Source organism: Arvicola amphibius, chromosome 2, assembly GCF_903992535.2.
Source record: "Arvicola amphibius chromosome 2, mArvAmp1.2, whole genome shotgun sequence".
Lineage (NCBI taxonomy): Eukaryota > Metazoa > Chordata > Mammalia > Rodentia > Cricetidae > Arvicola > Arvicola amphibius.
In genome coordinates, this window is record NC_052048.2 from 187,852,646 (window position 1) to 187,865,688 (window position 13,043).

Genomic DNA, 13,043 nt, shown 5'->3' on the forward strand with positions numbered 1-13,043 from the left:
CGTAGAGCACTGACCTGAGGTTACCTTGGTCTACTATTCCCTTAGCTCAGTGACATAGCTATTCAGTGAAGTGTGGATGACCGTGAGCCCTCTGACTAACACAGATTCTGGGTTTGACTGAATATCATTGTTTTAATAAATAAAAAATTGCTTTAATAGAATACTCAAGACTGAGTAAATTATGATAAACAGAAATTTACTTCTCATAGTTCTGGAGGCTGGAAAGTTCACAGTCATACTGATGCAGGTTCCCTTGCTGCCTCCTCACAGGGAGAGAAGAGAAAAAGCATTGAATCCCATTCATGAGATAGAGACATCAATTTTTGATCACTGCTGTTCAGAGGTTCCACCTCTTAACATCATTACATTGGCAGCCCTCAAACTCTGGGGTGGTTGCTTTTTAACATAAAAGAGTCACTAACATTGCCCTGAACCCTGCTTTCTTAGACCACGGCCTCTCTGTTTAGGTAATCTTGTGTGTGGTGCATATGTATAGATGTCAAGAGAGGACGTCAGGCTCTGTTCTACCAACCTCACTTTATTCCCTGGAGACAGGTTCTCTCATGGAACCTCAAACCAGGTTGGTAACCAACACAGTCCACAATCCTGTTGTCTGTCTCTGGAACACTGGAGAGTCATCCATGCATGTGGCTGTGCCTGGATTATTTTGTGGGCTTGAGGGATTCAGATTCCTTATGTTTACACAGTAAGACTTATTTAGTGGTACAAAATTACAGTGATCATATTGCCATTTATGATTTTATGGAGTAGAGACCCATGCAGGGTTTGATTTGATGTCTTCTATCCTGAGTGCTGCTGGCTTTGGTAACTTACTGGCTCATCCTGGTGACTGATCTGTGCTGGTGAAGAGATTCAAGATGAGTTCACCTGTGCGTCTGGCACCTTGGCCAAAACAGATGTGAGGATGTTTCTATTTGAGTACGTTTCCCCCTTCATGAGGTCTCAGAGACTCTTAGAGGTCTCTTCATTGGGTAGGGAAATTGAATTTCTTTTATGACAACTCAGGGCTACAAGAGATGGGGGACGACCCTCCTACCTTCTTACTAGCCAGGCTCAGGAGCAGCATTGTAGAGTCACAGGCCAGATAGACTCAGCGGGAAGAGCGAGCTCCACCTCCTTCTTTCAATACTGACAGCATTATGTCCTAGTTTTACTTTTTCTTTTCAGTTAACTTGTTATATTAAATACTTCTTTATTTCTCCTCTTCTGTCACCCTTTTCTCTTTTTATTAACTTTTTATTCATTTTATTGTGCTATACATTTTCTCCACTCCCCTCTCTTCCTCTCCTCTTCCCTTCTACCCTCTCCCATGACCCCCAATTTACTCAGGAGATCTTGTCTTTTTCTACTTCTCATGTACGTTAGATCCATGTATGTCTCTCTTAGGGTCCTCTTTGTTGTCTAAGTTCTCTGGGGTTGTGGATTGTAGCCTGTTTTTTTTTCTTTGCTAAAAACCACTTATGAATGAGTAAATATTATGTTTGCCTTTCTGGATCTGGGTTACCTTACTCAATATGGTTTTTTTTTTTTTTTTGAGATCCTTCCATTTGCCTGCAAATTTCAAGATGTCATTACTTTTTACCGCTGAGTAGTACTTTATTGTGTAAATGTACCACATTTCGTTATCCATTCTTAGGCTGAGGGACATCTAGGTTGTTTCCAGGTTCTGGCTTCTATCAGAGCAATCTAGGTTGTTTCCAGGTTCTGAATTCTATCACTCTTAAATGTCAAGACAAGTAAGAGGGGGTTTTAGGATTTGGTTTCTCTGCATCTGTGCATTCAGTCATCTGTGTGTTGGTGATAAAGCCTAAAAACACTTACCCAGGACCCCGTGGATGAACAGCCTGCAGATGCTGAAAGCCTTGTATAAATTAGCATGCCATTTATAGAGCACCTCCATGTGTCCATGTTTACTACTAACACTTCTAGTCATTTTTAGATAATTTGAGATGTCTATTCTAATTTAAGTGTAGGTAAAGAACTGAACTGTTATCTTCTGTGGCTTAGGGGATAATGATAAGAAAAAAAAGACTGTGTTCAATACAGATGCCCTTGTTTAAAATACTTTGATCCAAGTTTGGTCAAATTCTTTGATGTGAAAACTTGTGGATACATGGGAGTGAATATATGTCTATTGTGTTAAAAAGTAAAATGGCTTTACATTTTTCCTACATTTTCTCCTAGTTACTCAGGAGAGTGCCTTAAAAACGATCCCTTATGTGCCGTCTCTCAATTTCATTCAGGGATTTGAAGTATTTTTCCCCACATATTGTGATTCTTCTTTCTTGTGTATGTGTCGTATCTGGCCTGTGATTTGTTCTGCAGGCTTCGTATCAGCAGGGAGACTGTACCCCCAGAACTGAGTTTGGGGAGCCTTGTCTGATATGAATACTGTTTTTTACACACCATTCTTCTTACTTGCTTGTCTTTGGGGACTTTGTGAGCTTAAATTTTAGCTGTGTCTGCTATAGGGAATTTTCTACTGATTTGTTTCTCTAACTATAATTACAGTTCTTTTCCTGTTTAGCACATTAATTGCACAAAGCCCAGGGCTTCACAGTGGCATTTTCTTGGTATATAGTCTTAGTCCTTTTACTCTTGTGTCCTCCCCACTTCACATCTTAAAGAGTTTCCTTTCTTTTCATGTCCTTTCCCCCATTAATTCCACATAGAAGAGAAAATGTTCAACACGTTTGCAAGTCTTGTGTCTTTGTTTACACCGTGTATTTTTGAGGCAGTGTCTGGTGCATCCAACACGGCGTGGCTTTGAATTCTTTGTAGCTGAGGACGACCTTGGATTTCTGATTTTTCTAGTTCATCACCCTAGTGCTGGGATTATAAGCATAGGTGATGGTGCCTGGAACGTGGTGCTAGGGACTAAGATGAGGGCTGTGGGCCATAGCACCATCCCCCATCACGATGTCTCTAGGTAGTCAAGCCACATGATGGCTGGCAGGACTGCTTTTCCTAAGGATTTCTTCTTCCTGCTTGTGTCTCACTCTCTGGCTCCTTCTTTCCCTACTGGGACCGAAGGTTTCTCCCTAACCTGGTTTCCCCTCCCTGCAGTATTAGTAGTTACACATCTGTACTGTTTGGGCAGTGTCTGTTAAACTTTAATCCTCACCTTGAACTTGGTGTTTTGTGTCTGAAGTCTGCTTTCTTTTCATGTCTGCTTTGTCCTTCCATGTCTCTGTTCTGGCATGATAATGTTCCCCTGCAGTTGTTCCTAGGTGTCCCATGCCTTCCCTGTGAGCCTTGCCTTGTCTCTCCTCCCACTTCTTACTACTGCACAGCTCCACTGCAGTAGCCGGTATTTCTGAGTTGACCAACAGAGGCCGATTATGCTCTCGCTACGTTTGCCTTTCTGATCTTTGTTCTTTACAGTTCGGTGAAAAGAATTATTAAACTCTGGTTACACATAAAAGCCACCCCACTTAAAGTCCTTCCCAGCACCTTTTCCTTTTTTCACTGCAACCCGAGGCATCATCTGAGTGAGTTTTGAACAACATCACAACCACTGATTAAAGTTTAGATTGCAGTAAAATGGCCCCACAGGAAGATTAACCTCATGGACACCATTTTATTTTCATTTTCCACAACAGATTTTACATGCTTCTTTAGAAATCCAAGACCTGGGTGCTCCGAAATCTAAAAGGTTTTGAGTACTCACATGATGCTGCATGGAAAACTTCCTGCAATGAAACATTGTTTCGTGGGAAAAATTATTTAAGCCGATTTTACAAACCCTGGAGTTGTAGTTGGGTGGTAGAGTGCTTGCCTAGTATGCAGGAAGTCCTAGGTTTAACGCCAGTACCGTAAAAAGTGGGGTGGGGGAGGAGATCCAAAAAGTATTTCACCTTCAGCTTATGTATTACATATAAAAACAGGTGAACTCTGTGTTTAGAGGGTTCTATTCTCAAAAAATTTTATCATATAAATATATGAAATCCATAAGTCTGAAAAGAAATCTGAAATTCAAACCATTTCTTGTTCTTGTTCTAAGCATTTTGAATAACAGATACTTATTTGTATTGGCCATCATTATAAAAATTAGTATTCATCTAAATGCCTTTGTTCATACATCTCACCATTTTTTTCACTTGCCACCTACCAGACATTGACATATTTTCATTATCCCATGTCTCGCGGTACTCAGAACACAGAAAAAAAAAAGGAATGTATAGTTTGTGGTTTTGATTTCTCAGCTGTTACGAGGCAGGGTTTCATATCTGTAGCTGTTCATGCTATGGACTTTGAGTTCCTTATCTGTAAGGCGGAATGACAGGATATATATATATATATATATATATATATATATATATATATATATCAATGACTCATCTATTGCTATGCAAAAAATTACCCCCAAAGATAATGGCTTACAGGAACAAGTCTGTTTTCTTTTGCTTTCTCTACTGAAAGTCTGGTTGATATTGGTTTGACTGGGTAACTGCACCTTTGTGATTCTCGGAACCCACCCTGATGGAGTCTTCTGAGAGCACATTGATGCTCTTAGCTTACCCATGTGGGTTATTTTCATGACTCTGCTCTGCGGAGTTGGACTGAGAACCCTGCCTTGAGTTCTTCACTATGTGGCCCCTTCTGTGATATAACAGCTTGCTTTTCCAGTAGAGAAAGTGAAAGACAGTGAGTGAGATCAAGGCTACCTTCTGCCTGTGGTCTAATCTAGCGAGTGCCATCCCACTGTTTCCTATTAGCTGGGAGACACTAGCCCTAAGCCCACACACACAAGGAAAGATTTCTCTGCACTGTTTAATGTTTATTCTGAACGCTTCTCTAAAATTAGACTCAGACACCAATTGTGATATAGGCAGGCATCTTCCTTAAGGCAAAATTATCCTCTATTTGGTTTTTCAAGAAAAGATTACTTTCTGCCTTCGGGGGAGTTGAGATTTCATATACATACATACATATACACACACATACACACATATAGTCACATGTGTGTAACATATATACAGTTGTGTAATGTATAGACTTAATAGAATTCTTCCTCAAGCCTTTAAAAAGTAGTATGGTCTTTCCACCTCGTCCTTCTGAAAGTTCTAAGGAGGTAGACCTGGAAATACCCTTAGACATGATCTGTCCTGACTTTATACCTTGCATTCTTCTTCTGCATTTGCTGTCCCGAGTATCTTTAGTTTACACACAGAGATCCCAAACAAATGCTGACACCCCACACTGTACACACAATAAATAAACAACAAATAAAGTCAAATCAAGATTAGTTTGAGTTGGAAGTATCTGAAGAGAGTATGTTTCTGTCATTTTTCTAATTCAAAGATAATATGCATGAGGATCCATTTATAATTTTTGAATACTGGTAATATACGTATATTATGGCTTAGTACTTTAAAGGATATGTATCAGCTTTTGTGTGTGAGACATACATTATGTTTCCTACACCACTTCTTAAGTGGAGTGCTGACAAAGGGAACAGGAGAAGTTCTGCCTCTTGGTGTCGAGTCTCATTTTTACAAGCGAATTGCCGATATCACAATCTCAAATGAACTAATATGTATTTCCTCAAATGTAATGGACTAAATGGAGTTAATAGTCTTACCTCTGTTTCAGGACACATGTGACCAGCGTGGCTGCTGCTGGGATCCTCAGGGAGCTGATCGTGTACGTTGCTACTATTCCAAGGATCATGGCTACCAAGTGGAGAGTGACCCTGTGCTCTCAAGTACAGGTAGGCTGAAGGTGGAGCCTCAGACCTGGAGGCTAGGCTCCATCCTAGAGGACGCCTGCAGTAGCACAGAGTACCGACTGTCTTGTTGTCACGCTATATATGTGACAGAAATGGGCATAGCTCTTATCAGTGCTTAGATCCTATTTTGTCATCAAGCAGTAATCACCCTCTGCTTCAGGAATACACAGACAGTGTTCTGTTTCTGGCTTCATTTTCTTAATATAAATATGTATGCATTTTCTTTCTTTTTGTATACAAAATTTTTTATTTTATTTTTCTTTATTCTTCTCTCATACAATCCCCTCTCTCCTTTCCTCCCAGTCTCTTTTCACTCCCTTCTCCCCTAGATCACGGATCCTCCGTTTTCCTTCAGAAGAGAGCAGACCTTCCAGTGAAATCATCCAAACTTAGCATACTAAGTTACAATAAGGGTAGACGTGAATTCTTATACCAAGGCGGGACAAGGCAACCCAGCAGGAGGGAAAGGGTTCCAAGAGCAGGCAAAGGAGTTAGGGACACTCTCACTCCCACTGTTAGGAATCCAATAAAAATCCCACACTACACAAGCACAGTGCACATGCAGAGATCAGTCTTCAATGCACTTCATGACTTTGTCACCAGCTGAGCAATTTGTTCCAGAAATCTGAAGTCAGGTGCTTTGCTATCATCTCCTAACAGCTTTATCCGTTAGGATAACAGATGTTAATGGATAAAATACCGTTTCTGTATCAACAGGTAGGTTTTTAGCTTCAAGTTCTGAGATGCTGCCTTCCGTTAGTTGGAGGTAGATACAATGCAAGTTGTCTGAAAGTTTAATGGTAAAATTAATCATCTGTGAAACTCAGAAGCAAATTACATTTAAACAAATTAAATAATTATTATGATGATTTTGGTTACCAAGTTCATTATTTTTAAGGTGTGGGGTAAGAAAATAATAATCTCCAAGATTCCTTTCAACCCTATTCTGGTGTAATTTTTATGAAATGGAAACAGTTGCAATTTTATAAGCATGCTTCGGAAGTCACCTAGTTAACGTCAACCTTCGTGGGTTAATATTCTTCCTACCCTCAAACAAAAAAGCATCATGATGAGCATTCTGGGGTGAGGATGACAGTGGGTGCCACTGTGGGAAGGCTCCTAGTATAGAGAACGGGTGGGACTCTTCAAGGCCTCATCTCTCTGTCCGAGTGCTGTTTAACCGAGGAGATGACGTCAGTGTACAAGATGGTCTGTAATGTTCTGAGTACATAACTGAGAAAGAGTAGCCACCGAGAGCATAAAGGCGTTTGATCCGCACGGGATGAGTCATGATCACGTAGCGTAAGAGTTAGCCCTTTGGGGTTGTGTTTTCACTCAGATCTTATAGAAGAGGGTTGTGTAGTTTTGGATACAGTACTAACAGTATTACCTTCAGGATCCAGTCCAAGATGAGATGTGTGTACGAGGGGATATGTATCTATATCTTTCCTTCTTTGGAGGATAAAGGTTTTTATTTGCCCCTTTGACCTGAAGTTTAATTTTATGTGGCCACTATTTGCAAATGTACAGAACCATCTCTGAAAACCCTTTCTCTTCTACATGTTAGGATTCACAGCCCAGTTGAAAAACTTGCCTTCTGCATCGCTGTTTGGAAACAACATTGAAAACATCCTGCTCACAGCGGAGTACCAGACACAGAACCGCTTCCACTTTAAGGTTGTAATTTGTTTCTTTTTTAAAATCCTTTAAAGGGACTCTTATAACTCACAGCTGCAGTTCCTGCAACAAAGAACATTTTGCTAAAGGAAGTGTCACTCCCTGGTGTAGTCATGTGGCCTTTGTTTGTCAAGGCCTTTGATACCTTCTTGCCTTGTGGTGACTTCCTCAATACATATAGAGTTTGCCAATGAATTTCCAGTTTCCACTCAATTGTTTTAGATACTGTGAGAATTGTAGAAGGCATCAAAATGCTACCACAGCTTTGAATTTTCTAGAGATGGTCTTCAGAATCACAGTGTATCTCTACTTAAAGACTAACATACGCCCAACAGACAGACATATAAAGGGGCAATATAACAAGCACATTCCTTTAGACGTAATGCCAGATTGATCAGTGTCTAATTTCCAGGACCATCTACATAGGAAGCACTGGTTTTGAAAAGGCCGCTGACAGTTCTGAATGATAGATAAGAACTCATTTGGACTTTGTTTCTATTCGTCTCTCTGCGCAGCTGACTGACTCAACCAAGGGCAGGTATGAAGTGCCCCATGAACATGTGCGGCCCTTCACCGGAACTGCTGCTTCTTCCTTGAACTACCAAGTGGAGGTCTCGAAACAGCCATTCAGCATCAAAGTCACCAGGAAAAGCAATAACCGCGTGCTGTGAGTTTTGGAAAATTACCCTGGGGGTGGGAGTAGGTCGGTAATGATAAGGGGAAGTGTGTAAGCTGCTGACCTTACTGTGATCCAAACGTGTGTGAGAGTGCTGTGAAGTCTTCCTTCTTTTTACTTCCTTCTCTCTGAATATTTTTCTTTTCCCTTTCTCCCACCTGTCTAATTACATGAGCACCACTCAAGACTTATTAAATGTCTATGACAGTTTTAAAGTCAGTGCTCTGATCTTGTGGTAAGGTGTGTAAGGAATAGACGGAAGGTACGTACCACAATGCTACCTGGCCTAGTGATGTTTTGTCTCTTGGTGCCTATGGAAGATGTGTGGAGGGACTATGGAGTCAGGGAGCTGGGAAGAGCCCTTGTCTAAGCCTTGTGCCCTTCTCTCCTTCTCACTCCTTTCTGTGCTTTCCCGTGTCTAGGTTTGACTCAAGTATTGGGCCCCTCATGTTTTCTGACCAGTTCCTGCAGCTCTCCACCCGCCTGCCAAGTGCTAACGTATATGGTCTGGGTGAACATGTACACCAGCAGTACCAGCATGACATGAATTGGAAGACCTGGGCCTTGTTTGCCAGGGACACTTTCCCCACTGCGGTAAGCTTTCTGGTCACTCTCCTGTTAATATCAGAACCTTCGTCTTGAGGTTCACATGACATTGCAGTTTAGAGTGACATTGCTTGGTTTGGCTTTTGAGATCTTCTGCTAAGTTTTTACCCCTCTGGGTCTTGGTTTCTCACCTACAAAATGAGGCTAATGCCAGGTTAGTTCAGTTAATGTTAGTGCAGTCAGTGGAGCTTGAAACTTAAAGCGGAGTTCATACACTCATAGGCGGTAGTGAGGACTACATGGCCAACACGTGTAAAGTATCTCGAAGAACAAATGGAACATAGGAAATGCTCAATAAATTTCCCACTGAAATCAAAAGCCTGTGGTAAACTGTTTTTCAAGCAGTGGAGGCAGCATCTTATCTCTATTCTGTCTCATTTAAAAACACGCTACCCGAATACCCATCAGATAGGTGGAAAATGTTTTGAGAGAGCAGCTTATGGGAGGCAGCTGGTGATCATGACCCAATCTTCTGGAGCTTTTTTTTTTCTTTTCTTTTCTTTTTTTTTTTTTTTTTTTTTTTTGGTTTTTCGAGACAGGGTTGGTTTCTCTGTAGCTTTTTTAGAGCCTGTCCTGGAACTAGCTCTTGTAGACCAGGCTGGCCTCGAACTCACAGAGATCCGTCTGCCTCTGCCTCCCGAGTGCTGGGATTAAAGGCATACGCCACCATCGCCAGGCTCCAATCTGGAGCTTTAACCATGGGGTGGTGTGGACTTTCAACCCCTTAGACATCTGTATGGATGCTGATTTATATCAAAACTCGATAGAGCAACTTGCGCTTGCAGATGAAAGTAAGTTAGGATCAAACAGGCCTCTTTGAGAAGAGAGATTCTATGAACAATAGTTTCAGCATTCATAGCCTCCCAGATTTTGACAAAAAGTCAAGATCTCCTTATACACAGATGAATGGTCAGAGTTGGTGCATTGTTTGAGAAAGCACGAACTCACTTGTCGTCGTCATCTTCTAAATAGAGATCTGAACTCATAAAAAATTCATTGGCATCTTCATTGGTCATGATGTTTAATTTTTTAATTGTAAATGTTTGTTCTTTAATTGTCTTCTAATTCCTATAGGCTGGAAATAACTTGTATGGTGTGCAGACATTCTTCCTGTGTCTTGAAGACAATAGCGGACTTTCCTTTGGGGTGTTTCTGATGAACAGCAATGCCATGGGTAAAGGACCAACAATGATTCCTAAACAAACAAGCACAGAATGTATCAGGGTCCCTTTACAGCACTAAGGTTAAAGGAATGAATCCTTTTCACAATGTTTAAAGCATGGCTGGCTGCATTCTCTAGCTGTGACATCCCTATCTGGCTACCCATGGGATCTGTGTGCAAAGGATTCTCCCCTGACTTTTCAACTCTTGAAGCTGGTGACCTCCTTTGTATTGTTTGTTATTACAGAGTTAGGATAACTCTTCCTGTAGTCTACTGTGAGACAGGTTCTACCCACAGAGCATAACTGCTCCTTAGTCCTACATTAAATGATCTCAACCAGCAGTTCTAGTATAGTCAGCACAGGGGAAGAGGAGAGGGATCAAAATCCAGGGTTGCTGGTGGGCATAGGATATTAAGCCTTACCTTCCAAATTGATTATCATTGGATTAGATCCTTGTTATTCAAAGATGGGGTCCACACAGTCTTTTATACAAGATGAGTATAGACTAAGCATTAATTTAACATCCAAAGATTGCATAAGTCTTCTTCTCATAACTAATGTCATGTTCTTTTATAGACCTTATCAGTTTGCAATAATTTAAAGAGTAAGTAAGAAAGAAAGATCTAACCCCTCACCACAATTTTCATTTTGATTTGAGAAGCCATCTAGGTGATCCAAGATCATTCTAGAACACAAACAGCCCAAGGACAGACAAAAAGAATATACTGCCCAGTTTCAGGTGGTTTTAAAAGAAATCGCAAGCATGAGAAGAGTCAGATTTCATGGGAAAGCGACAAGGTCCTAGGTTCTCTGTGAGATTTAGTCTTATGCGACCTGAGCGCATTCAGAAGACTCCGAGACCCTCTGTCCCTAGACACAGACCAAGGCTAGGAGGCAACTGCTGAGGAGGGTGATGGGAGCTTCGTGGGACTTGACACTTACAATATAGTCTCTGACCTGCTTTACCGTGACTCTTCTTCACTGAGGCTACTACCTCAGACTGTCTACCTGGGCTGTGTATTTACAGTAACAATGAGGTATAGAATAAGAACAACGGGTTCGGAGGGATTTTTTTTTTCTTCTGCCCTCTTAGATCTAATTCTTGTATGCCTGAAAACTAAACAGCCAGAAAGATGCCAGCAAGCAAAAGACAGTTTATTTGCATATGCAAAGAATATACAGGCAGGTGTTTTCAGGATGGAGTACCTAAAAGGTTGCAACTTGAAGCTTCTATACCATCTTATCAGTGGTAGGCAAAGTGAAATGGGCATGCGCAGAATCTCACCAGTGGCAGGCAAGGTGAAATGGGCATGCGCAGGAGAATTAAGTATCAGGAAAGATACATGGGACCTGAGAACAGATGGGGGTATGTGATATTCTTGTGACAGTATCTACTGATGTTCATTGTTGCTTCTGTGGAATGGATATGTGACAGCTGAGTTATTTTGAGGGGCTCTGATCTTGGATAACTAGGGGTTTCAGTAACAAGGACATCTGCCTCAAGTAAGCTTTGTGCTGCATTAACTAATTCCGGATTCATTTGTGAGCCTTGTTATTCTTTGGACAGAGCCTGGGTTATGGCACAAGAGTCAGGATATTCTAGTTTCCTGCCATTGAAGTTTATTGCAGAATTCATATTTTGGCGCTCATGTATGTCAGAATTTGTTTACAACATGTGGGATGTTAAAAATCACTTTACTAAAGTTCAGGTAGTTAGTGTCTATGACCATAATCTTTGTAGTTGTTTCAATTGAACAAATCCTAATTTTTGTTTTTGTTTATTTTAACCTTTTAAGAGATTACCCTTCAGCCTACTCCAGCAATCACATACCGCACCATTGGGGGAATTCTGGACTTCTATGTGTTCTTGGGGGACACACCTGAGCAAGTTGTCCAAGAATATATAGAGGTAAATATGAAATCATGGCTTTGACTGAATTCTACGTACCAAACATTTAAGAGATGTAAATTTAACACACACGTGTGAGCTAGACACACCTGAGATGATACATTTAAGACATAGGACAGACCTCATATATGCAAGGAAAATTTCTTTATGAAGTTTTTATATTCTAAAAATGTAAGAAGATACAAAGATGCTGAAGTGTGCCCTTACTCTTAAAAGGGAGGTATAAAAGTTAACTAACATTATAATGTTAATGAATCAATTCACTGAAAAATTGAATCTATTTTATACCCCAAACCAATGCATCAAAAAGCCTTTATTTTAAAAAGTTCTGTGCTATGAGAAGGGCTAATTGGTAAAAGCTGGTTTGCGGCATGAGTATGAACACTTGCATTCAGAAGCCCAGCAGTTCTGTAAAAGGCTAGACGCAGTGGTGCATATCTGTAATCTCACAATGGGGAGACAGAGACAGGAGAATTCTTGGGGGATGCTTCTTGGTCACTTATACAGTCACTAATTCATGAACTCCAAGTTCATAGGAGACCTTGCCTTAGAACTAAGGTAGAGAGCAATTCAGAAAGATGCCCTGTGTAAACCATGTGTACACATACAACATTACTGACTTTCATTTCACATGTTTCTTTCAGCTCATCGGGCGGCCAGCTCTGCCTCCATACTGGGCACTTGGGTTCCACCTCAGCCGGTATGATTATGAATCCCTAGAAAAGATGAAAACAGTTGTGGATCGAAACCGTGCAGCAGAGCTCCCTTTTGTAAGTAAGCTTGAACACAATTCTCCAAAAAGAAATCCACGGAGGAGCAGGAACAGCCTTTACCTTCCCCATACTTTCCCTCTTTGAGTCCGTTCCCTTTTTGGTAATAGAATGATTTTTTATGCACTTAGAATACTAGAGAGTTTGTCAGATCCATCCCTTGTTTTCCAAGAACTATAGTTCTCACTAGGAAGCAGTCCTTGGAGACTGGCAGTACAGATGAGGCAGCACCCTGGCTTCTGACTGTGTATCATTCTACTGCCTCTATTTTCTTAGGCTTGTCGTGTCTACATTTTTACACAATTTAATTTTGAGTTAAGTTAGTTCTCTCTTTAGCTCAGATTTTAGCTAATGCTTCTCCATGTAGGTTTATTACCTTATATTTAGTCTTGGGTTGGATTGTTTGGACTCAGAAATATCATGACAGAGATTGACTATAACACTACTATAAGAGTTCTTCTTCGAGGTCTTGGTAAAAACTTGATTCTCA

The 13,043-nt window shown here is 40.8% G+C and overlaps 1 protein-coding gene across 2 annotated transcripts in view; it reads left to right on the forward strand.

Moving 5' to 3' along the window:
• The window catches only part of Mgam (maltase-glucoamylase), a 143,966-nt gene that overhangs the window by 8,446 nt on the left and 122,477 nt on the right, over positions 1–13,043 (forward strand). For both annotated transcript variants that reach the window (XM_038318489.1, XM_038318490.1), the window contains exons 3-9: positions 5,617–5,734; positions 7,320–7,429; positions 7,945–8,096; positions 8,528–8,699; positions 9,786–9,885; positions 11,671–11,783; positions 12,428–12,553. In XM_038318489.1, the coding sequence (XP_038174417.1) occupies positions 5,617–5,734; positions 7,320–7,429; positions 7,945–8,096; positions 8,528–8,699; positions 9,786–9,885; positions 11,671–11,783; positions 12,428–12,553 (891 nt within the window). The remainder of the gene's footprint in view (positions 1–5,616; positions 5,735–7,319; positions 7,430–7,944; positions 8,097–8,527; positions 8,700–9,785; positions 9,886–11,670; positions 11,784–12,427; positions 12,554–13,043) is intronic.